Source organism: Cataglyphis hispanica, chromosome 2 (assembly GCF_021464435.1).
Source record: "Cataglyphis hispanica isolate Lineage 1 chromosome 2, ULB_Chis1_1.0, whole genome shotgun sequence".
NCBI lineage: Eukaryota > Metazoa > Arthropoda > Insecta > Hymenoptera > Formicidae > Cataglyphis > Cataglyphis hispanica.
Window position 1 is genome coordinate 4,802,529 of NC_065955.1, and position 24,178 is coordinate 4,826,706.

General features: G+C 31.3%; 6 protein-coding genes across 10 annotated transcripts; 3 read left to right on the plus strand and 3 right to left on the minus strand.

The window, feature by feature from the left end:
- Positions 1-319: 319 nt before the first annotated feature.
- On the minus strand, positions 320-6,096 carry LOC126858886 (eukaryotic translation initiation factor 2A). Of its 2 annotated transcripts, none has more exons than XM_050609540.1 (12): positions 5,939-6,096; positions 5,082-5,345; positions 4,877-4,976; positions 4,490-4,665; positions 3,410-3,498; positions 3,179-3,329; positions 2,913-3,083; positions 2,608-2,782; positions 2,358-2,527; positions 2,092-2,190; positions 1,851-2,029; positions 320-1,761 (listed from the first exon to the last, which is right to left on the minus strand). In XM_050609540.1, exons 1-12 carry the CDS (start codon positions 5,964-5,966, stop codon positions 1,636-1,638), a joined length of 1,728 nt encoding a protein of 575 aa, XP_050465497.1. In that variant the 5' UTR covers positions 5,967-6,096; the 3' UTR covers positions 320-1,635. The 2 variants fall into 2 exon arrangements, with proteins under 2 accessions (XP_050465497.1, XP_050465498.1); XM_050609541.1 differs by lacking the exon at positions 5,939-6,096 and adding an exon at positions 5,721-5,885.
- On the plus strand, positions 5,530-9,556 carry LOC126858889 (growth hormone-regulated TBC protein 1-A). 3 transcript variants are annotated; one of them, XM_050609544.1, is made up of 8 exons: positions 5,530-5,627; positions 6,845-6,941; positions 7,375-7,576; positions 7,650-7,880; positions 8,031-8,191; positions 8,270-8,378; positions 8,493-8,678; positions 8,770-9,556. In XM_050609544.1, exons 2-8 carry the CDS (start codon positions 6,922-6,924, stop codon positions 8,875-8,877), a joined length of 1,017 nt encoding a protein of 338 aa, XP_050465501.1. In that variant the 5' UTR covers positions 5,530-5,627; positions 6,845-6,921; the 3' UTR covers positions 8,878-9,556. The 3 variants fall into 3 exon arrangements, with proteins under 3 accessions (XP_050465501.1, XP_050465502.1, XP_050465500.1); XM_050609545.1 differs by lacking the exon at positions 5,530-5,627 and adding an exon at positions 6,529-6,547; XM_050609543.1 differs by lacking the exon at positions 5,530-5,627 and having other exon boundaries at positions 6,605-6,941.
- LOC126858890 (mitochondrial import inner membrane translocase subunit TIM14) lies at positions 9,415-12,837 on the minus strand. Of its 2 annotated transcripts, XM_050609548.1 has the most exons (4): positions 12,512-12,837; positions 10,382-10,596; positions 9,863-9,988; positions 9,415-9,784 (listed from the first exon to the last, which is right to left on the minus strand). In XM_050609548.1, the coding sequence occupies exons 2-4, from the start codon at positions 10,382-10,384 to the stop codon at positions 9,572-9,574; spliced, it is 342 nt and encodes a 113-aa protein (XP_050465505.1). In that variant the 5' UTR covers positions 10,385-10,596; positions 12,512-12,837; the 3' UTR covers positions 9,415-9,571. The 2 variants fall into 2 exon arrangements, with proteins under 2 accessions (XP_050465505.1, XP_050465504.1); XM_050609547.1 differs by lacking the exons at positions 10,382-10,596; positions 12,512-12,837 and adding an exon at positions 10,241-10,362.
- A 1,757-nt stretch (positions 12,838-14,594) lies between these two features.
- On the plus strand, positions 14,595-17,479 carry LOC126858888 (protein HEXIM1-like). Its single transcript, XM_050609542.1, has 2 exons — positions 14,595-15,256; positions 15,609-17,479. The coding sequence occupies exons 1-2, from the start codon at positions 15,044-15,046 to the stop codon at positions 16,614-16,616; spliced, it is 1,221 nt and encodes a 406-aa protein (XP_050465499.1). The 5' UTR covers positions 14,595-15,043; the 3' UTR covers positions 16,617-17,479.
- Positions 17,480-18,159: 680 nt separating this feature from the next.
- On the plus strand, positions 18,160-22,857 carry LOC126858863 (DNA damage-binding protein 1). The gene is made up of 5 exons (XM_050609488.1): positions 18,160-18,336; positions 18,421-18,569; positions 18,980-21,705; positions 21,786-22,182; positions 22,288-22,857. Exons 1-5 carry the CDS (start codon positions 18,267-18,269, stop codon positions 22,369-22,371), a joined length of 3,426 nt encoding a protein of 1,141 aa, XP_050465445.1. The 5' UTR covers positions 18,160-18,266; the 3' UTR covers positions 22,372-22,857.
- LOC126858864 (ADP-ribosylation factor-like protein 16) lies at positions 22,845-23,760 on the minus strand. Its single transcript, XM_050609490.1, has 2 exons — positions 23,296-23,760; positions 22,845-23,213 (listed from the first exon to the last, which is right to left on the minus strand). The coding sequence occupies exons 1-2, from the start codon at positions 23,500-23,502 to the stop codon at positions 22,893-22,895; spliced, it is 528 nt and encodes a 175-aa protein (XP_050465447.1). The 5' UTR covers positions 23,503-23,760; the 3' UTR covers positions 22,845-22,892.
- Between the last annotated feature and the right edge of the window lie 418 nt (positions 23,761-24,178).

A 24,178-nucleotide genomic window follows, 5' to 3' on the forward strand; every position in this document is an offset into this window, starting at 1 on the left:
TTCATACTTTTGAAAGTTTATTCCTGCGCACAGTTAAAAGATTTCTTTCTGATTAAAGAAAAAACAAATAAAATACATAATCGTATTTTATGCGAGGAAAATGCATAATTTAAGATTATTACTTTCTCAATTTCTTTCTATTCGAATTAATTCTAAATTCTTTGCGTATAAGTAGACTATTTTTTTTTTATACTGTTACCTTAAATTGTGATAAAAAACGATTTTACTGCGCGCGAATCTTGCACTTCTTAAATGAGGATATAATATTGAGTAGGGTATATATACACATTTATTAATATTTATATTCTCACATAACCACTGATTTCTTTAATAATTTATTTCCATAAATTTCATCTCTGTACATAACATCCACACATTTTTACTGTTCCTGTCTATGCCACAATAGATTTATTATGTATCGATGATACATAATTTATTGCATATATTCTTTAATGTAGTTACACATACACATCCAGATGCATACACGCATACATCGCTACATACACAGTCTTACATGGACTTTATTTCACTCGATTGAACAAGCTTTGCCATTTTGAAAAAATGTCCTATATTTTTTATTTTATACTAATTATATACTGACTATATAATTAAAATTATTTATATATACTTCTTTAAAAATTGCAAAAAATTTTCATCTTGATTTTATATTGTATATAAAATAAAAAGAATTAGTTTTTTGAATTATTTAAAAATATCATATTGAATATATTATTGCATATTGAATTATTAATAGAACATTAAATATAATCAAAACAATAATATTTAGGAAGAAAGTTCAAATAATAAATGCTGTTAAAAATTGATGTTTAAAATTTGGTTTTTTGAAATATTGTAGACTGATCTTTTCTATATCTAAATTTTATAATTTATGAAAAACAATATTAGATAAGTCTTGTGCAGAATGTTAAGCTCATGTTTAAATGCAAAATTTATTACAGCACAATAAAAAAATCTGAAAATATTAGATTGCTTTATATTTTAAAACTAATCTCTCATAGAAGAAAAAGTAAAATAACAGGCAAATCATACAATTCCAATATTATCTGACATTTTTACATTTACTTTTCATATTTCTATTGAAAAAGATCTAATAGTTTTAGCTAGAATAGTAAACTGTCTACTAGGCAGTAGGCAGCTTTTATTTTTATCATAATTATTGGATTAAACACAATCATTTATAATTTTTTACTAAGATTGATAATAAACACTGCAATTATCTCTATCATTATTAATTTTTAGCAAAATCATAAAATACATAACAATAAACATATTTGTCTAATAGTATTTGGAATACTATTAGTATTCTGTCTATTAAAACTAATATGATTATCTATTCCTATTTATATGCGCGCGAACACAATTCTTGGATGCAATCAATTGTTATCAATTGAATTTATAATTATCTCGAGAAATTCCAGGTTATCTTTATCTACAATATCACACGTGATATAATTTTCAAATTTTTTCAAGTTGTCAGGATGAATAATTTGATCTACACATATGTATTTCCTGTATCGTTTTACTTTATAAAAAAAGAAGAAAAAAAAAAACCATTGATAGTAATGTTTTTTCTTTGTTTAGCAAGTTAATTCTGCTCAACATTTAAAGTATTTATCATAAAGTAAGCTCTTCAAGTTCTTTTAGCAGTTCATCTTCTTTCTTGATCTTATCTAGTTGATTAATTTCTAATTGTTTTCCCAATTTTAACTGTTCCTTCAATTTAGAAATTTGATCTAATTTCTGTGACATAAATCGAAATTGTTACCATAAGTCCTTATTCTCTGATAGTAATAAAGAAGAAAATAAATTGCCATTAAATATATACTTACGCTCTTCACTTTCTTTATTTTTTTATTCTTTTCAGGATCATCTGTTAATTCCATTTTTATACTTGTCATTGTGCTTGTAACTTGTCCATTAATAGTCGCATTATTAGATTCTAATTCTTTTTTAGCCTTTTTCGCTTCCCGATTTTTCTTCATTTTCAATGCAGCTTTCGATGGATTTGCTATAAATAAAATTTCATTGAGTTAAGAATAAAATATTCAATCTATGTTTGTATATACTTACATTCTACGGTAGGTTTAGAAGGTGGCTCTATATCATCATGTAATTTAAATGTGATATTTTGTCCTCTAGCACATGGTGGTCTATATGCTTCTTTCGGTGCTTTAGAAAGAAAGAGAGAAAGTCAATAATTACTATATGTATGTGTATATATATATATATATATATATGTATGTGTATATATATATATATATCAAAATTAGAGTCTCTTATGTTTATATACATATAAAAATATTTATTCTTAAAATATTCATACAAATAACCTTTACCTTGCGATTGACTAGGATTAGAGACAATACCCTCGACTGCTTTATAGTTAATAGGTTTCAATGGGAAAGTATTCACAGGGAAGTTTTGCCAAATTACCTCCCACAGTTCCTCTTGATTATTCCAAGGTCGTTGATATACTAATGAACCAGTATAATGCCAAATCTTAAATCTAATAATGCATGTCCATTAATTTACAGCATATATAATGTATTTAAAACTGTATATATCTTTTTATATGTTTATTTTTACCCATTTCCCATTCGTAATCTAGGTGCTGTAGTTGCTGTTACAAAATGTTCACCATCCGGCGACCATTGGAGTAGTGTAGTATCTGGTGCATCAGTTTTAGCAATAAGTTTTCTGTTAGCGATATCCCATAATTCGATGCCGCCTCTAAGATTGCCAAATCCAGCCAAAAGCAATAGTACACAGTAGTCAAGAAAATTAATGCATATTGTTATTTTATATTACTAGTATTAGTTAATTGCTGTTAAATTAATACTGATGAGATATATATGAATTTATCAGCAGATATTAAAGTAGTAAAAGGATATTGTTGCCATGTGGATTGTAATATATGCTATTTCTATGTAATGTTCCAAACTCAAAAATCGCTTCGCATTTAAGATTAAATAATGTTGCTTTAGCTGGCATAAAACCATATATCACGCAAAATTCAGTATTTTTGGGAGACCATTCTACTGCATGTATAGGACCTTCTTTACCTAATTGAAGGAGTTTCCATTATAATATTGCTATAGAATTAATTTTAGATATTCTAAATTATCAATGCAAGAAGAATAATTTTTTGTTAACATACTGAGTGTAACCATAGCAGTATCTCCTTTTGTGCTGAGATAATGCAATGTCTGTTTTCCATAATATGATGCACCACTCTTATCAACCTCAGTACTTGCCATCAATAATGCATTTATCCCTCGTTGATGCCAATAAATATCAACTCTATCTGCCTAAAAATCGTTAATTATTATTGAATAAAAGGAAAAGACATATGCAAATATTTATAAGAAATTTAGGATAAATTATTTACCTGAAAAAAACTTTTGCTCGCAAGTGCTTCTCCAATCTCAAATTTTGGATATTGAAATAATCTTCCAAATGATGGTTGACCAGGCTTTCCTAAATTATAAATATTTAAAAAATCTTTAATTTAAATGCATATTTAAAATTTTATGAACTAACATAAATGTTTTCAATTTGAAGACACACAAACTTTTTACACATAGTTTTTAAAACACACAAATCATTAATTATTATATTACTAAATGTGAAGAGTACTATATTAACATATATTAATTTTAGTTTTTTGAATTTTCAAATAAATATAATTAGTGGTAATGTGTAACATTTATGTTACAATTGTATTGCAATTGATGCTATTTAATTATACATTTTATACAAGCATATATAATTCAATATAAATATAGATACTTAAATTATTTTGAATATTTTACATGAATCTAGATAAATATTTAAGAACTACATTGTGCAATTCTATTACATACAGCAATATATAATCATTCTATTTAAAAAAATACTTACAAATTGTATGCTGTATAATAATTAGAAAAATTTTCCATAGTGTAGATCCTTTATACTTGAATGTTTTGGAAAACGCCAATATGTGAGCCATTATTGTTATTTTTTTATAATATAAAACAATGTATATGGTCAGAAAACTATTTTAAGATCTTCACTTTGTCACTTTCACTATATTTCTACCAAATACATATATGCTTGATTTCTATCAAATATATTTAATAATAACAATTTAAAACAAGTAAATTTAAAATAAAATAACGTTTTGTAACTGTAGCATAAAGTCAATGCTATTACTTCCAAATCATTTCATCTAACAATAAATATTATCAATAAATTTTATCTATATACTACTACTACTTATGTGTTTCATTATAAGATTTTCATTAAATATCAACAGCAAATGCTATCTCTTTTATGTACAATTTTATTAACTGCTATATATATATCATTAAGATATATATACATAGCTATCTTCATATTCCAATATCCTGTTATATCATAATTAGCACTGACTATATATATTGTTGTATAGAAAAAAATATTGTACTATAATAATAGATATAATTACCAGGCATATAGCAGAGAATATGGTAGGGAGCATTACCAGGTGCTATACTAAATTTGGCAACTTTGGCTACACTTATCTTGTGTACATATCTGTCAAAATTGTTATCTTCATATAAAAGAACATTTGCACCATTTAATAATCCACAAAGTTTTTCATCACTTGACCACTGTGGTTCCCTATTATTGGAATGAACTTGAAATTATTTCTACACATCATACATATACTTAAAAACAACAATGCTAGCAGTATACAAAATTGACTCCAAAATGAACTGCTATTTGGTGTTTATATTATTATTGTTAGTTACTAAACTTCAACTCTTCAAGTTTATGTATATAATAAGAGAAAAATGGAGTTATAATGTAAATCAAGCGTGTGATACATTACCAATTAATTTGTTTTTTCTGCACAAAACTGTGAACTAATTCACCATTTTCAGATTTCCATATATGAAGATTTTGTGTTCCCTGAGGATTTGTTTGTGTTACTGAAATTATATTACAATATTTTTATTATTATAAGTATAATAAAATTAGCATTAAAAGTTTACCTATATACATATTTCATATATATATAATTTAAAGTCAATTACCAAAAGATGGTTCCCAAGTTGCAAGATATGTGCTATGGGTAGAGAATTGAATAGAGCAGATTTTAGGTCGTGAAATTTCAGCAACAATCTTCCAGGTCTCGCACAGTACAATTTTAACACTAACAGCATTAATCCATGCAAAGTACTGACCGTCCGAACTAAAAAGCATAGCCTTACAGGTTCTGCTATCATCTTTGGGAAATGTTTTGACTGGTTCGTAAGATGGTGGACCTTGCGCTAGATTTATACCAGTGGATCCTCTCACTATGTATATTAAAAATATATTAATATTTTTTTCTTTTTGTATATAATAACAATACTAATAATAACTAGAGTGTGTATTCTTGTTGATAATCATGTGTATACATTTGTCAGATAGAATCTACAAGAAAATGTTAAATTTATAGACCTTTGATATAAATATGATATAAATGTATCAAGGCGAGAAGACGTATCTCAACAATTATTATTTTTTAAAATCTTATTGCTCTCGCAAAACTCATATCAACAGTTGGTGTTTGGAAAATAACACGTCAGCAGTTACAGGTTAGAATATATTTCAAAATTTTGTATCTTTTATTGCGTGTTTACAATTTGTAAATATCGTAATGCAAACATTCGTTTGAACATCGTTAGTACCATAAATACGTTCGAATTATTCGATGCTACGAGGCACATGTCTATCACGTTTATCGCGAAAAATGGTGCACTATCTGGAACGTCGTCTAATGGGAGTTGTAAATGGATACGCGTATCCTTTGAGAAGCGAATTACTTCGGACGAATATATGTTTAATCAATGATTGACACTCTCGCGCGACGTACACAACGCACGTAAGAAACTAAGAGAATTCTTACCAGCAACGCAGGGAATCGGCGAAGCCATCTTACCACCGTTACCATGTGCTTATCGTAGTACGGTCGACATTATGTATTGACCGTGCGATCTGAAATTGGACACTTCCGGCATATGCGATCGCATCGTGACAAATCATGCATGCCCAACTTCAGTTGCGAAGGCATGCACAATTATAAGATTTTATCGATTACAAAATTATGTTTATTGATTACAAAGTTATGTTTATATAAATTATTCACATATTGTCATTACATATTACCTACATGATGTTTACAGAGATTTTTTTTCATGTAAAATATGTTAAACTATTAAAAATTAAATATTGCGCGTCTCTTCGATATATGCGATCGATTGACGACGCGTTTTTCAAATTATCATTTGAACATTTGACAGGACGCGCGACTCTCGATAATACTTTATACACGATAACTCGCGAAATATATTTTGAATGAGTCGTGCGATCCATTGGCATGATTAATCTGTACCTTCGATTCGATATATTTAGTCATATTGTGTCCTCTGTCGTCTCGTTATAAGTGATTGTACTTTACAAGAATGAGAAGGGGGACGGAATCTATATTTAGAGACACGATTACGAAATATTAAATGTTTTTGTCGGCTGACGATATATATATATATATATATATATATATATATATATATATATATATATATATATATCGCGATAATAAATTTCTATAATCTGACAGAAATCTGTGTCACGCTTGATTCACGAGTAATCCGTCTCATTGTTACTCTTGTCTCAGAATACTCGGAATATGCGTGTAAAACAAAACGCGCGCGCCATAAAATCCATTGTGACTCCGCGTGTGACAAAAGCAACGCACAGTGCTCCGAAATATTTCTGTGATCGATGTTTGCTTGACTAAAATAAAATTTCGTAGATGTACGTAGAATATCTATGGACGGAGTTATATGCAATCACATAGATCCATTTGACACCTGCCGAATTACATAGGGCATGGCAAGTTCATGCTTCAGGTGAGTGCATTATTTATCAGTTTTATCAAATGATATATCACACACGATGTGCTTATCGTATTCCGTCAGCATCTGCGACGAACTCCGCATGCTTATAGTGAAAATATCGTATCTATTTTATTTTATTATTTTCATTTTATCGAGGTTATGTCTCTTTCGTGCATACGCCCCTTTGTGTGAGTGAATTTAAATAAGAAAAGCTCTCTAATTTATTTTCTCTTCATTGTTAAAATTTATTTTTATCCTTTCCATTTCTTACGTGTTCTTATTATATATCGTTTCACATGTGAATCATTTATATCATATTTAAAATAATATAAAAATGCGCATTTATTTGCTCTATCAACTACTTATAATTAATTAATGAATATATCAATTAATTGTTTTAAGATTCTGCTTATATTGTATGAGATTTTATACATTTGTTTTCTAGTGATGTGGACGAATATGGTTTCGAACGACCACGCGATTTCGATTATGAAACTTATGAAGATTTCATGTCAGAGTACCTTAAGGTTCTTGCAAAAATGGCTAAGAAATGGGCAAAAATTATTGGTGAAGGAAAATCGTTACAGCGAAGCATTACTATAAAAAAATATGTTCGTAAAGGCATTCCGGGTGAACATAGAGGATTGGTAATATATATTATAAAGTTCCATTTATTGTACTTCAAATTTAAATATTTACAATAAATTGGTGGTCACATAGGTATGGCTTGCTGTGAGTGGCGGAGAAGAAATAAAAAATATGTCGCCAGAACTTTATCAAAAATTATTGCAATCTCCGCATAATACAGAAATTGCTGAAATTATAAAAACTGATCTCCCAAGAACATTTCCAGATAATATATTCTTTAATAATACAGAGAATCAACAGCATCAATTATATAATGTATTATTGGCTTTTGCTCATCAAAATAAAACTGTTGGATATTGTCAGGTAACATCCAAAATGCATACTCTCAAACATATAAATACTTTTATATATTTTTAATAAATAATAAATACACAAGTTGTTTTATAATGAAAGCTTCAATCAAGCTTTTCCTATTATTGCACCTTCTTTTACAATACATTTATATTTTTTTAGGGTTTAAACTACATAGCAGGTTTACTTTTGCTTGTAACAAAAAGCGAGGAGACAGCATTTTGGTTACTAAAAGTATTAATTGACAAAATCTTACCAGATTATTATACGCGTACTATGGATGGTTTACTTACTGATATTGATGTGCTTGCAGAGTTAGTAAGGTAATACATAACAAAATTTACTAAAATATCACATCAATAATATTCACATGTATCTATATATATTATTTATGTATATAGGATAAAAATGCCTGATATTTATCAACATGTAACAAACTTAGGATTACCTTGGGCAGTAATTACAACAAAATGGTTTGTGTGTTTATTTGCAGAGGTCTTACCTATAGAGGTATATAATATAATTATTAAAACATTAAATATAATTTTAAAAAATATATGTAATATTTTTAATATATGTATATTTCAAAAAAATTGGAAATGTTAAATGCTTTGGAATTTACAGACTACTTTACGTATTTGGGATTGCCTCTTTTATGAGGGTACCAAAATTATCTTCCGTGTTGCATTGACGCTTATAAAAAGGAACAGATCTAATCTGTTAGCTTGTCAAGATTTTACAACATTAGCTGAATGTTTCAAGGAAATTACAAAAGACAGTATTGTTTTACGATGTCACGAGTTTATGCAGGTATATAACTATACATTGCATGTAACTCAAATATTGATTAAGTAAATAAGTGAATAAATATTTACTGAGATAAATTTTTCTTATTTTACAGAGTATTTTTAAAGTACCTGGATCACTGCCTGGTAACACAATAGCAAAACTAAGAACAAAAGTAACGCAACAACGTATAGAACAAAAGCAAGATAAGCTAGAACGATAGTACTATTGATCAAATTTTTCACATACCGAAATATTCTAGTCATTATGTTATTCATTTGCATCTTTTGCAAAATGGATGCATGTAAAATTGTATTATATATATTTTGTTATTGCATAATTATTCTATGCTCTATTGCTGTAAATACGTTTCAAGGAAACTTATTTAGCCATGTAAGAAACTACAAATGACACATTTTCTCAATTACTCTAAATTTATTTTAGCTTATTATTGTATATACAATATAATAAAAAGACAAAAATTAGAAAATATTAATACTTTATCAAAGATAAGCATATATAAATATAATTAGTTGTGATACGAAATATAATGAAAATTGTATAATTATGACACTATGGAGAGATGTCATAGGAATGTTAACTAAATATCTAAAAAAAAGCAATTATCCTCTTTTAATATTTTATTATAATTAATACTGAGTTTATATATCCTATATATCCTTTGTTTATGCATTAACTTTTTGCAAAATTATTAATCTTGATATTGAGGATATCGAAATTATGTAATAAAATTAGCAGATTTAGCATGCAGCTTCAAAAAAATAGCTTATTTATTATAAAGAGTAGATAATGTACAAGATAAAATAATATTGATAACTATGTACATTAAAATTTGGTTCCTAAAGTAACATAAAAGTCAGATATATTACAAATGTGTACTACATGACCTTGTTTTATTATTTGTCAAGTAAATCCTTTGCCTCATTAATTTTTGCAGCAATATATGGAGAACCACCGCGATCTGGATGATTTACAGACATAACTTTTTTAAATTGTTCTTTTACTTTCCCTTTACCAGCTGTGGGCGACACCCCCAAGATTAAACTAGCTTCTCGCCTGGTCATTTTTGGCTCAAAACCACCTTTATAATACTTGTTGTTTGCTAGTGACTACAAATGTTAAATAGTGTCAATACTTTTATGTGCATGCAACTATACCATGAAGCCTATTAAGAAATACGTTTCTACCTGGGAATCTAGCTTCTTCACTGTCTCAGCCATCTTCTGCGATAAATTTGGCATTCTCTTGAGCAAATAACGACCGGCAAAGCCCACAGCAGCAAGGCCAATACCTGCTGCCACAGCAGTACTAGCCTAAAGAAAAATTAGTTTTTTTCAACATTTTGCTCTTTTTCTTACGTTTACATCTTCATATATATTAAGTATATAAAGAATAAACTTAACCTTCAGTTTTTAATTTTAAAATTATCAGCGCTACATTAGCATTGAACATCAATGACATCTAATAGAAACTATAACTGTTTTCACAGTAAAGTTCTTTTTATTTTACGATAATAATATTACATGTTCATCGATGTGAAAAAAAATGATGAAATGATTGTATACCTTCAATAGTTTCAGCATTGTACTTATTCGTTTTTATATTTCTCAAAGGATGTTATTATGAATAGAAATTATAGTTTACATGTTTGCAACACATAGAATACTATTTTTAATATTTTTTGACGGAATCATCAGAATCCTTACCATTTTATTTAGTTTCGAAACAGCAGATGTAATTTTGTATATACACCAGGAGGGAAAATATTTTCGTAGCGTGCTAATGCGTATTAACGATAAGCTACATTCGCTCCATCTATGCTGATGTTTTTGAAGATGTTATCGCTCGTGATAAGAATGTTACACTGCATTACCGATTTTACACTTTTTGTTTTTCGTCTCTATATTCTCATCTTTAAAATCTTGATAAAAATATATAAATTGTTACATTTTAATTAAATAAAATATGTAGCAAAATGTATATATAATATACGTAAAATACATATTATATAAAGTATATTATAAGCAAAATGAAGAAAACAGAATTCTGTTTCTTTTCAGACACACATGCATTTATTTATTTATAAAAAGTGTGCATTTTTTATACATGAAAAGAGAAAGATATATCTCACATTTTCGGAAAAGAAAAATAAAGATAGAGAGAGTATAGCTAAAACGAATGAATATTTTATAAAATATATCAAAATAACTTTTGGTAAGTCACAACAGGATAGATCTTTTATATATATATATATATATATATATATATATATATATATATATATATATATATATATATATATATGCAAAGACGCGACTATAAAAAACATACAGGTGCGCGAGTTACATTCGTTGGATATATTTGCATGTTTGTACATGTGTAATGAAGTATGGTATTACGACATACATGAAATGTATTTCGTATTGGTATATAAATATTACTTGCCGTTGAACCTGATCTCTAGCAAAATCCTGAAGAAGGCGAAAGGCTTTCAAATACCGTTGTAGCTATCTAATTACACTATCTAATATTGTGATATCTCTATGTTTATTTGTGGCACTAACATATCCTAACAAAATGCATTTCTTCAAATTCATTTAATTCTATATAAGATTATAAATCAGATTATAATTCAGAAAACGCAAGGCAATTGCTGGCTCTAAAGGATATATAAGCATAGCCGTTGACTGTCAACGAACATAATCCAACAAAGGTAGTAATTTTAACATCAAATTACATGAAAATGACTGCTTTTGCTACCTGAAAAGGCTCAATCATTTTGACTCGGGGACATAAGAAAGTTGAATCCGGCACGTAAAATCTCGTCAGATATCCGTTCCTTTTTAAAATACAATAGAGGAAAATGTAAAAAGGTCGGCCGATTCGTGTGATTTTTTTCTCCCTCTTCATCAAACTAAGGTGAGAAAAAGGAAAATGTGAACTCTACGCCGTATTATCGTGTTCTGCCCAAACGAGTCACACTCGCCCGATGCTATTGTAAGTGTATTACATCTGCGCCGCAAGTCAGCATAACACACACAACACACAACACACACACACACGTGTGTGTGTGTGCGTGTGTGTGTGTGTGTGTACATATATATCCAACACATACAGAGCGAAAAGTAGGTTCAGCATGGAAAGATAGCGCATGATAGATACACGGATAAATAAGCGCGGATGTGTGTGTGTATATATGTGTAAATGATGTCGCACAGAGCGAAGGATGCGCGCGCCCGTTAGAGATTTAAAATTACAGTGGACCAAGGCACACACGCAAATTGACCTAAGAGCATATATATATATATATATATATATATATATATATATATATATATATATATATCTCGGAGTACATAATAAAATTCAAATTTTGGAGAACTCGAAATTAATGTATGGTCGAATTTTACATCGACAGTATTTTTAGAGAGAGGATAGATATATTTTGCTACGCTTATGCGCATACTTATGTATATACGTCGACCTTCTTAATGCCATAAAAGAATATATGTCCATATTAAACACTTAGACCAGCGAAATTGTTACAGAATAAATCACATCGTATATTTTCTTTTGCAATCTTTATGAGATTTCTCCTTTCTACAGTTCTCTCACGGCACATTTATATACGATATCGTGTATGTACTATCGCCTAGATCCGTGTAGGATGCCCGATATGCCCGTATAGTTTTTAAAGGTCGTACGCACGTGAATTGACACATGGGAAAACATATCCAAACACATACAAATTAGTTAGGTTAAGCGTAACGCGTGCGCTCGATACGAGTTGTGTCGTATTTATCGAGAGTATATATACATATATTTACATGCCGAACCTGTTTACGTATAGCTCGAGGTGTTTACACGCGGGGCGATTTATGCGCGACGATCTTTGTCCCACGGGCATAAACGTCTTTCACTCTTTTGTTTGTCCCTCTCCCGGTGATAGCGCTCGCGCGCGCGCTCGCACGGGCGAGCGAGAGTGAAGTTACATACCCCTCTCGGAGGAAGGCGAAGAATATGGCATCGGCATATTTAGAGACGGAAGAGAAACAGAAAAGGAAAAAGGAAATAAAAAGAAACGAACTACGAGGATGGGATACTCCCCCACGTGGCCGACTCCTCGTATTTATAGTCCTCGCGTTGCTCCCGTGGCGGATTGCATCGGTATATATATATATACACACACACACACACACACACACACACCACACACACACACGTAATATGTGTATATAATATATGTGTCTGTATGTGTGTGCACGCGTGATTGCGTGCGTGTACGAGAGCTCGCGAATCGTGTAACGGGTGTACATAATGCTCTTGAACGTGTACGTTAAAATAAACGAATGCACTCTCTAACGTTACAGGAGGCTCCTGGCAACTGGCAATCGTCGCGAGGGTCAGGACATTAGTCTATTGTTTCGTTTTCGTCAGGTATGCATTTCTTCGTATCTTCCTCTTCGAAATAACTTGCGAGAATTTCGCTTTTTCTTCTTCTCGCGACTGTCCAATGAGCAGGACAATATTTTTAAAAACATTTTTAAAAACATTAGAATAATGGTTTAAATCCCCCATAATCATTAAAAAAAAATGTTCACATTAACATCCAACGAGCAGACAATATATATTTTTAAATGTATTTTGAATATCTTCACTGTTCAATAATTGTACGATATATACAATTTTTTTAAAAACATTTTCAAAAATATTGTCTTTTGCTCATTGGGTGATAACCTTCTCTTTTTCCACGCGATATTTCATCTATGCAATATTAAAGATATTTACCTACAATTACCGAGGAATATTATCGGCGATAACGAGACTGATAAATAAATTGATTATTACGTATTTCTCTCAATTGGAAGATGCATTGAATCTTGCGTCAGCGAGCGTTATCGCAATTTCCCTTTGTTGTTCTTGCACAAGAAGTAATTTCATTTTTTTTTTACAGGCAGAAAATCATCGATTCACGGAAGATAACGAGTACAATGACCCGACGTGAAATTGCATTTTGTAGTAAAGGATGTTATTATACACTGGCATTGCAAAAGTCGTGTTTTACTGCGACATAAAGTCATCAATACATATGTATAGGTATACAACGTACATGTTGATTTAATAGAGCAATCTTGCTTACAACGGACGTTTTTTACCCTTATGTATTAGATGTCTCAAATCATGCGATCCGTAGAATCAGCGAATATAATCGATGATTTGAGCACGTGAATAAAATGAAGATGGATTTCGAGAGTGTAAACTATTTCTTGACAACGTAATATTTAATTAACATAATTTTATAAATTAACATAACATAATTTTAATAATTTAATTTAACATAATTTTTATAAATTAAAGGATATAAATATTACCTTGATTAATTTAAATTCAGAAAATAAGAGTAAATTAAGACATATTATTTACTTTGAAAAAAGAGAGGAAATCAGTTTTCACGGTCAGAGACATTACTGGAAAATAAAAATTTAATGTCGTTCGTAAATACAAGGACGATGAGGCAACGCGCACATTTACATACATATATCTTTCAATCAGTATGATAGTGCTATATGCATAATAATAATAATAATAAAGTTGATGTTTTAGCGTTTATTTTTTTTATATTTTAACAAATCAAATACGTAATTTAATTTGTTGAAAAATATATATTTTAGTTTAATGAATCTTGTGTCACACACGAAGTTAGATTTATATTTTTATTTAATAATATTTAGTTTAGTTATGTATTATTATAAATATTATTAATAACATTATAAATATAATAATATAATTTTATGGCTTTATTGAACTCTAGCAAAGAAAATAAATAGAATAGAAAAGAAATATATATAATAAAAGTCTTGCCATAGAAACTATAATATAGTTCTTACTGCAACTGCTACTCTATCTTGACATAAATTACAGCTGATATAATCATTATAAGAATAAATATATATGACATATATTAGGCATACACAAAGAAACATATGTTAATACAATTATATATACATATGATATTAATGATAAATTATCGAGGGAGTGCAAAACGCGCGATCCAGCGGGATCGAAGCAACGTGCGCGAGATGAGGCGCCGCGAATTGAAAAGAACAGAACGCAACTGCGCTGCCTTGCGCTGTGCGAATACGAGGAGAGGTGGGACCGAAGTAGGGACTATACGTCAGCATGTTCCGCCTCGCTATCGTACGGAGAATCACGGACAGATCAAACATGGCGAGCCAGTCGCTGTTTACGGTGAGAGCAAACGGTTTCTAGCGCCGTGGCGGCGTGTACCAGTGCACAAGGGAGACTTTCAAACGGCGGAGCGCATTTGTGCCATCGTGAATTAACGGATTTCGGTGGATATTGTGTGCATGGAGGCGTGCGAGGCGGAAACGACGGCGGAGAAAGCGTCGGGCGGCGTCGGTGGCGATAGCGAAGTACATGACGCGAAGGGCGTCATGTATTCCGCAAAAGCGAAGCCAACGCCTGCGGCGTCATCACGCCCACTTTTCGAACGCGTGCCGCGATCTGTCGGTGACAGCGCGGAACGAGAATCGAACGTTGATCGTTCTAATGGTAATAAGGTAAGGAAGCGGCATCATCTTACTACGATTTAATATTTGATGATAAAGATAAATGATAATTCATCGATATATATCGATCAATTATATATATCAAATATATATTTGATTGACGTAATAGTTTTTGAATAATATAATCTATATTTGAAATATTTTTTTATTTATTGTTATTTTATTTATTATTGCTTATGCTCTCGAATAAATTATAAATATATAGCTGCAATTATTCATACAGTTTAACTATTATATTCACTAGTCGAATTTATTTAATGATACCTTTGTTTTGTATATAAATAATATACATATATATATATATATATATATATATATATATATATATATATATATTTTACAGTATAAAACATCACTTATAAAGAACTGTGGACGATTGGAAAGCGGTAGCGGTAGCGGTGATCAAGACGGCGGTCAACATGAAGATATTGCAGCAAAAAAGAGGAAAACTCGCAGGGGTAAACCCAAGCATAGGAAGTTAAAACCATATTTGAAACAAATATCTTATCAGCAACAGTTGCGGAGCAGGTGCATTGGTAGAATTGCAAAACCTAATAGGCAACCACCAGCTCTATATAATACTACACAATTCCTTATGAATGATCATAGCGATCTACCTGATCTTGAACAAAAATTATCAGAAGCTGCATCATTGGAAGTACCTGCCATGTTTCAAAAACCAACAGCACCTCCGCGCACTCGTGATTCCAGTTTTAGCGTAGATTCGGACGAAGATTATTTTTATTCATCTCCAGAAGATGAAGAGGAGTTTTTAACGAAAGAATTTTCAACTGCGTATGAAGACCTTCATGAGGAAAGATTGAGCACTCTGACAAAAACAGAATTAATACAGGAATATAGGCATTTAGAAGCCAAAATGGATTCATTAACAAAAAGATTACGTAATAAGAGCATTCATCAAATAGAAGAAAGAGATTCGGAAAATAAAAACGTATCTACTACAGATTCTGAGATAGCGAAAAAATTGAAATTATGTCAACAACGGATTGATGATCTGATACAACAGAACGAGCAATTAAGACGAGAAAATGAAATGTTACGTACTGAAAAAAGATTATGCGCGAGCAGTTCTGAATCTAGTGTCGACAGTGAAAGCGATAGCGACAGTTCTAGCAATAGCAACCAAAGTGGATGTAGTTGCTCTCTGTCAAGTCCGGGAACATCTCCCAAGCATACTTACAAACCTAGATTAGATAATAATATAAGAACAGATAAAAAAAACGATAGCTGCGATACTAGCCAAAGCGGAAGCCCCAGAACATCTATAACACCTACCAATTTCTCTAACAGGCATATGGTTATGAACGAAACTGGTAGTTTTCCTACATAGATTTTACTTTTGAATCAAATTGAAAAACGCGTCAAGTCATGCGCAACAAATAGCAAGGATCTGTATTTATATACAATCCAATTAATTATAAATGTATATTAACATTACATTCAATATTATAAAATTACGAATAGTGAAGCATACATAGTATGCATTTATTCAATATGTGTACCTTACATATATTTAAAAATGGTGAATTTTTCAGTAAACCTTGTAACAGTATTTTCAATCTTTCTCTGATATCTGCTAAATCTTGTTAAGCTGTTTAATATCTTGTTGCAGTTTACTGGTTTCTTTTTTTTTCCTTTAAGACTGTGTGTGTACATACATATACACAGTTATATGGATATATATATGTATAACAATATGATAAATGTAGGATTAATAGGAATTTATAGAAAAACTACTCTTTCGCATCTGGTTGATCTTTATTTTATTATTTGCTTTGAAAAATATGTACCACATGCATTGCTTAGTTCTCTTATACACAATGCACTTTAATTACATTTTCTCAGCCTGATTTTTATCCTTTTGCATACTGCCAATTACAAATGCTAAGTTTATAAATGAACGGTCTACAGACCATCAACTAACACAGACTTATGTACATATATATGCATATAAGTACATGAAAGTACAATTCTCTCTTTTAGATCCATTAAGATATTATATGTATTATATGTAATATATTGAAAATATGTGATGAGAAAATTATATTATAGAACAAATGTATTAAAAATCTTTGTACAATTGTATAGTTTTAGAAAGTAAGACAAAAAATGTTAGTTTATGGTCTGAAAATGTAAGATAAATGCAAAAATATGTTTTACATTTCTGATTTTTAATAAATCTTAAGTTCTGTTCTCATATATATATATATATATATATATATATATATATATATATATATATATATATATATATATATATATTCTGTTTTAATATATTTTATCCTCAAGTTTAGATTAAATTAGATACAATTGGATTTTGAACTGAATATGATTATAGCATTATTGTATAGTGCTATTATAATAATGAAAAGAAAATTTTTCTTGCAAGTTATGAATAAAAAATATGGATTGTCGATATATTGATACTAGGTTGAAAAATTAAAAAAAATAATCATATTTGCATTTCAGAAAGTTTATCTATATGAAAAGGAAATATAATATGTGGAATATCTCGTGAACAAAAAATAAACAATCATTCAAATATAAAATGTAGTAATTTCAATAATAAAATTATTTTATTATTATACGATTGTGATTTGTAAAATGCTGTTTACTGCGATCGGGAAACGCTAAAGATGCTTTGAAGTATTTTATTGACTAATCAGGATAAATAGATTTCTTTATCGTGATTGTTAATGCAATGCTTCAAAACATCTTTTCGATTTTTCGTTGAGTGCATCACATTTTATTATTATTATTTTCATTTTGAAAGTCAAGAGGAACGCACCTTTGAATTTGTGAATCGGACTTAATGCTGCATTTTCAACGGATATCCTCTTGTAAACCAGCTTACACTCTTGAAATGTGACCAACTTCATGGCGCGATAAATTGAAAAGTACAGAAGTATACAAGCGAACGCTCAGTTGAATGGCTGAAATTTCACATGCGTAAGTGTTTATCAGCTGCCAGACATATATTATGAAAGCAATGTCCCATCATTATATAGTGACGGCGCACAAACCAACGGCTGTCACTGCCTGCGTGACTGGTAAGTCATCAAATTCCATGAAATTACAGAACGAAAGATAATATCACTTTTTTGTAATCGTTTCCTTGCATTCTACTTTACAAGGTAATTTTACTTCGCCTACGGATTTAAATCTGATATTGGCTAAGAATGTACGTTTGGAGATATACCTTGTAACACCAGAGGGTTTGAGACCCCTAAAAGAAGTCGGTATCTACGGTAAAATAGCAGTCATAAAATTCTTCAGACCGCCGGTAAGGTTATCTTTATGTGTGATGTTATTTGTTGTGTGTATGTGTTTAAAGATTCATCTTTATACCGATTATATGATTTCTGTTTATTTCAAATCTTCTATTATATTTTTTTATTAATAAGAGATTTACAAGAGATAACTGTTTAAATTTTCACTAATTTGCATGAATTAGATCATTTTTTAGCATTATATTTTTTAATGTAAAAAGAAAAAAATATGGATAGAAAAATTTTATTTTCTTTCTAAGAGAGAGAGAGAGAATATGTAAAATTTATACATGAAAATTTTTTATGTAAACATTTGCGCACAACTACATATATAATATTGTCTTGAAGATTATTTCAAAAATTTATTTAATTGTAAGATAAAATTGTACATTATAATATTGATAAAATTTGTATTTTTTGGCAGCATGAGAAGAAGGATCTTCTGTTTTTATTAACAACAAGTTATAATGCTATGATCTTGGAATGTATGGGCGAAGGAGAAGATATAGAGATTATAACAAAAGCTCATGGAAATGTGGCAGATCGTATTGGAAAAGCTTCCGAAACTGGGATCAAAGCTGTTATTGATCCAAAAGCTCGAGTAATCGGTCTCAGATTATACGATGGCCTCTTTAAGATTATACCCTTGGACAAAGATAATCCAGAATTGAAAGCATCTTCTATTCGTATGGATGAACAGCAAGTGCAAGATGTCAATTTTCTCCATGGATGCACTAATCCTACTTTAATTTTAATTCATCAAGATATTAATGGTAGGCATGTGAAAACACATGAAATCAATTTGAGGGAAAAAGAATTTTCAAAGATACCTTGGAGACAGGATAATGTAGAACGGGAAGCTATGATGGTCATTCCTGTACCTTCCCCTATCTGTGGCGCAATCATAATAGGACAGGAGAGTATTTTATATCATGATGGTACTACATATGTTGCTGTAGTACCACCGATTATAAAGCAGAGCACTATTACTTGTTATGCCAAAGTGGATAATCAAGGATTAAGATATTTATTGGGAGATATGGCTGGCCATTTGTTTATGTTGTTTTTAGAGCTAGAAAAGAAGCCTGACGGAACACAAGTGGTGAAAGACTTGAAAGTCGAATTATTAGGCGAAATCAGTATACCAGAATGTATAACTTATCTAGATAATGGTGTAATATATGTTGGCAGCCGTCTAGGTGATTCCCAGTTGATCAAATTAATAACAAAAGCAGATGAAAATGGATCCTATTGTGTACCTATGGAAACTTTCACTAATCTGGCACCTATTGTCGATATGGCTGTAGTAGATCTAGAAAGACAGGGTCAAGGACAGATGGTGACGTGTTCGGGCGCTTTTAAAGAAGGTTCTCTTAGAATTATTAGAAACGGCATTGGAATACAAGAACACGCAAGTATCGACTTACCAGGGATTAAAGGCATGTGGGCTCTAAAAGTTGGCGGTGGTAACTTTGACAATACATTGGTATTATCGTTTGTTGGACAAACTAGGATCTTGACTTTAAACGGCGAAGAAGTTGAAGAGACAGATATACCGGGTTTTGTCGCAGATGAGCAAACATTTCATACGGGCAATGTTACTAATGATTTATTTATCCAAATAACTCCAACATCTGCTAGATTGATTTCTCACGAGAGCAAAATGGTCGTCTCCGAATGGGAACCGCAAAATAAAAGAACCATCAGTGTGGTAGCCTGCAATGGCACCCAAGTACTTTGCGCTACAGGAAATGATCTGTTCTATATGGAAATTTCGTGCAATCAGATTGTACCTAAAGGATTCGCCACTTTGCAGCACGAAGTAGCATGCTTGGATATTTCCCCTCTGGATGGCGTAAATGAGGCCAAAATTGTCGCTGTTGGACTTTGGACGGACATATCTGTTCGAATCTTGACTTTGCCTGGCTTAGAAGAAATCAATAAGGAGCTTCTCGGAGGCGAGATTATACCCAGATCTATTTTAATGACTTGTTTCGAGGGCAACACGTATTTACTTTGCGCCCTAGGTGATGGTAGTATGTATTATTTCACTCTGTATAAACAAAGCGGTATGCTCTCGGACAAGAAAAGAGTTACTTTAGGAACACAGCCTACGGTTCTCAGAACTTTTCGATCGCTCTCCACGACAAATGTATTCGCGTGCTCGGATAGGCCCACCGTAATTTATTCCTCGAATCACAAGCTCGTCTTTAGTAATGTCAATCTCAAGGAAGTAAATCATATGTGTTCCCTGAATGCGGAATCGTATCCTGATAGCCTGGCTTTAGCAACAGATAGCACCGTCACGATCGGTACAATCGACGAAATTCAGAAGTTGCACATAAGAACGGTTCCGCTCGGAGAGTCTCCGAGGAGGATCGCTTATCAAGAAAGCTCTCAAACTTTTGGCGTCATTACGATGCGTGTCGACGTGCAAGAGAGCAGCGGTGTGGGTATCGTCAGGCATTCTGCATCTACTCAAGCAGCTACCCTGTCCAGTAGCATTCACATCGCGTCGCATAACAAACCCAGTGGACACACGGCCAGTGAGATTGGCCAAGAAATCGAGGTACATAATCTTCTCATCATCGATCAGCACACTTTTGAAGTCCTGCACGCACACACATTAATGCCGACCGAGTACGCGTTATCACTGATCTCGACGAGATTGGGCGAGGATCCGACCTCTTATTTTGTGGTCGGAACAGCGTTTATAAATCCCGACGAGACTGAGCCGAAAATGGGCAGAATATTATTGTATCATTGGAGCGACGGAAAGCTCACGCAGGTCGCAGAGAAGGAAATTAAGGGTTCTTGCTATTCTTTGGTAGAATTTAACGGAAAACTTTTGGCGAGTATCAATAGTACAGTACGATTATTCGAATGGACCGCGGAAAAGGAACTCAGATTGGAATGCAGTCACTTTAATAACATTATAGCACTTTATTTAAAAACCAAGAGTGACTTTGTCTTAGTGGGTGATCTTATGAGATCCCTTACATTACTTCAGTACAAAACTATGGAAGGCAGTTTTGAGGAGATAGCTAGGGATTACAACCCCAATTGGATGACTTCTATTGAAATATTAGACGATGATACTTTCTTAGGAGCTGAAAATTGTTTCAATCTTTTTATATGTCAAAAGGATAGGTATGTACTTATTGTATTTACTAATAATAAATAAGTTTGTAAAGCTTTTAGTGAGGCAATCAATGTAATGTTATTTCTAGTGCCGCAACGTCCGAAGATGAGAGACAACAAATGCAGGAAGTAGGCCAGTTTCATTTAGGTGACATGGTCAACGTCTTCCGACATGGTTCATTAGTGATGCAGAATTTGGGAGAATCAAGCACGCCTACTCAGGGTTGTGTATTGTTCGGAACTGTTAGCGGTGCGATTGGCCTTGTAACGCAAATTCCGTTTGCGTTTTACGAATTCCTGCGTAATTTGGAGGATAAATTAACCAGTGTAATAAAAAGTGTAGGCAAAATAGAACATAACTTCTGGAGGAGTTTCAAGACGGATTTAAAAATTGAGCAATGCGAAGGATTTATAGACGGTGATTTAATAGAATCTTTCCTCGATTTAAGCCACGAGAAAATGAGGGAAGTTGCCACGGGCCTTATGGTAATTCAATCGCGTATTATGTTTTCTCTCAAGTGTATATTTATAAATAAATTGTAGATAATTTTCAGATATAACTTAAAATTCATTATATTTTTTTTTCCATAGATCGATGATGGCAGCGGTATGAAGAAGGAAGCAACGGTAGACGATCTTGTAAAAATAGTAGAAGACCTCACAAGGATACATTAAATGTTATACAAGTAAACAATATTATAAGTCTCTGTGGAAAATATCTGTAAGGATACGAGAAGATATAAGAGAAATTTAAATGGCTATTTAAATGGGAAAGCAAATGTTTATACAGTTATCTTTGTTATCATTGGTAGCATGCAATGACATTAATGGCATTACAAAAGCAGCATGTAACGTAAATCTTCTCTTTCGTCCCTATATCCTTTCATATATGTACGAATATATAGAGCACGTCACCAATGTAATTTTAGTGATGTTAAAGATTGTGAAAAAATTAATATTCCTCCATTGCTTGTTTTTTTAGCATTCTTAGTGACAAGCAGTATTTTTTTTTTTTTTTTATATTTGCGCATGTGAGACATAGACTGTATATGACAACACGCATTAATATATTGTCTTTAAAGAGTACTCGAATTTGTAGTACACTTTTATAACTTTGTAAGATCGAGTGTAAATAAAAAAGAACGAGGTATTTTAAGATAACTTTCTTTTTCATCACGTAACGATATAATCGTTGTTCACTTATTAGCATTGAGCGTGGTTTTCAGCGTTTCTGGATCAAATAACCAGCCGCGTAGATCCTCCACACCTTGACCCGTCATTCCACTGGTCTCCAATACGGTGATCTTTTGCGTCACTTCTCTTTGTAAACGAGCGTATTGCAGCATCAGTAGAGCTTCGTTTCTCATCTGACGGTACGAAACATCCATTTTGTTCAAAATAAGCGCGACTTTTACATTTTGTAATCTCGGTTCCACCAAGAAAGAATAGAGCAATATACCTGCTGCGCTTATTTGACAAAGATTACTCGTATCCACTACGTAGATTATTTTATGAATCTAACAAGAATATGTAAATAATGTATCGTTACAACTATTTCAAAATTGTATCATGCGTGAATTTATTTTGCGATACGAGTACCTTGTCAAAGTAATGCTTCCATATCGGTGCCATGCTACCTCCGATTTCTTTGATCACCATGTCGAATTCGCCAGTATCATTTTTTATAGTAAATAAATTTATCCCATTGGTAGGTACGGTATAAGTCGCATCGTCAATCTCGTCTCCTTGAAGACTTTTCATTAGAAGAGTTTTACCTGATTTAAATGGCCCAAGGCAGAGACACATTTCTTTCCGTTTAAAGCCTGTCAATTATCGTTCACTTTTTATGCTCAAATATATCTACGAGTCTGATTATAATTATATATATGCTGTGATTCTCACGCTTGTATGAGAACTTTTGCATACTTGTATAGACGATAAACTACTATTGATTTAACAGGTTTACCGCCAGAACGATATAGTTTCATCGACAATAGAATTAAAACATGCTAATTAAGGCGTGTAGTTGCAAAATTTATTAAATGAAACAATTAAAAGTGTTTTAATTTGGACTAAAATTTTCTTATTTAAATACTTGGCACTAACAAAAATTAAAAATATTTTAAAATTATTTAAGTGCCATAATATATATATTTTCTTTTTTTATATTTTCTCTAATAATTTTAATTAAATTTGTAATTAAACGCCTCAATTAAAATCACAATTTTATTCATAGTTTATGATTTCAGTACAAATTTTCAGATTCTTTACTAATAAATTCTATTTATGCTTACAATATATGTGAATATGAACATCATATATATAATATACACTCTCTTTCCTCCAAATACGAAAAATATATTAAAATTGCACTTACAATTTTAAGCTTTTATTGCGACATAATAGTTTTGTTTGACAAATCTAAAAATTTTATTTTTCTATCTTATATCCTCCTCATTTTCCTTTTCTTTAAAAAAAAATT

Coding starts and splice junctions, on each gene's coding strand:
- LOC126858886 (XM_050609540.1), bottom strand. CDS start 5,966: ATGGCTTCGCCGATTCCCTGCGTTGCTG. Junction 4,666..4,876: donor CAGAAAAAACAAATTAATTG/GTAATGTATCAC, acceptor TTCCAATAATAG/GGAACCACAGTGGTCAAGTG. Junction 3,330..3,409: donor CGAGCAAAAGTTTTTTTCAG/GTAAATAATTTA, acceptor AACGATTTTTAG/GCAGATAGAGTTGATATTTA.
- LOC126858889 (XM_050609544.1), top strand. CDS start 6,922: ATGGCAAGTTCATGCTTCAG. Junction 7,577..7,649: donor CGGGTGAACATAGAGGATTG/GTAATATATATT, acceptor GTGGTCACATAG/GTATGGCTTGCTGTGAGTGG. Junction 7,881..8,030: donor AAACTGTTGGATATTGTCAG/GTAACATCCAAA, acceptor ATATTTTTTTAG/GGTTTAAACTACATAGCAGG.
- LOC126858890 (XM_050609547.1), bottom strand. Junction 9,785..9,862: donor TGAAGAAGCTAGATTCCCAG/GTAGAAACGTAT, acceptor TAACATTTGTAG/TCACTAGCAAACAACAAGTA.
- LOC126858888 (XM_050609542.1), top strand. CDS start 15,044: ATGGAGGCGTGCGAGGCGGAAACGACGGCGGAGAAAGCGTCGGGCGGC. Junction 15,257..15,608: donor ATCGTTCTAATGGTAATAAG/GTAAGGAAGCGG, acceptor TATATTTTACAG/TATAAAACATCACTTATAAA.
- LOC126858863 (XM_050609488.1), top strand. CDS start 18,267: ATGAAAGCAATGTCCCATCATTATATAGTGACGGCGCACAAACCAACG. Junction 21,706..21,785: donor TTTATATGTCAAAAGGATAG/GTATGTACTTAT, acceptor TGTTATTTCTAG/TGCCGCAACGTCCGAAGATG. Junction 22,183..22,287: donor AAGTTGCCACGGGCCTTATG/GTAATTCAATCG, acceptor TTTTTTCCATAG/ATCGATGATGGCAGCGGTAT.
- LOC126858864 (XM_050609490.1), bottom strand. CDS start 23,502: ATGTGTCTCTGCCTTGGGCCATTTAAATCAGGTAAAACTCTTCTAATG. Junction 23,214..23,295: donor GGAAGCATTACTTTGACAAG/GTACTCGTATCG, acceptor TATTCTTGTTAG/ATTCATAAAATAATCTACGT.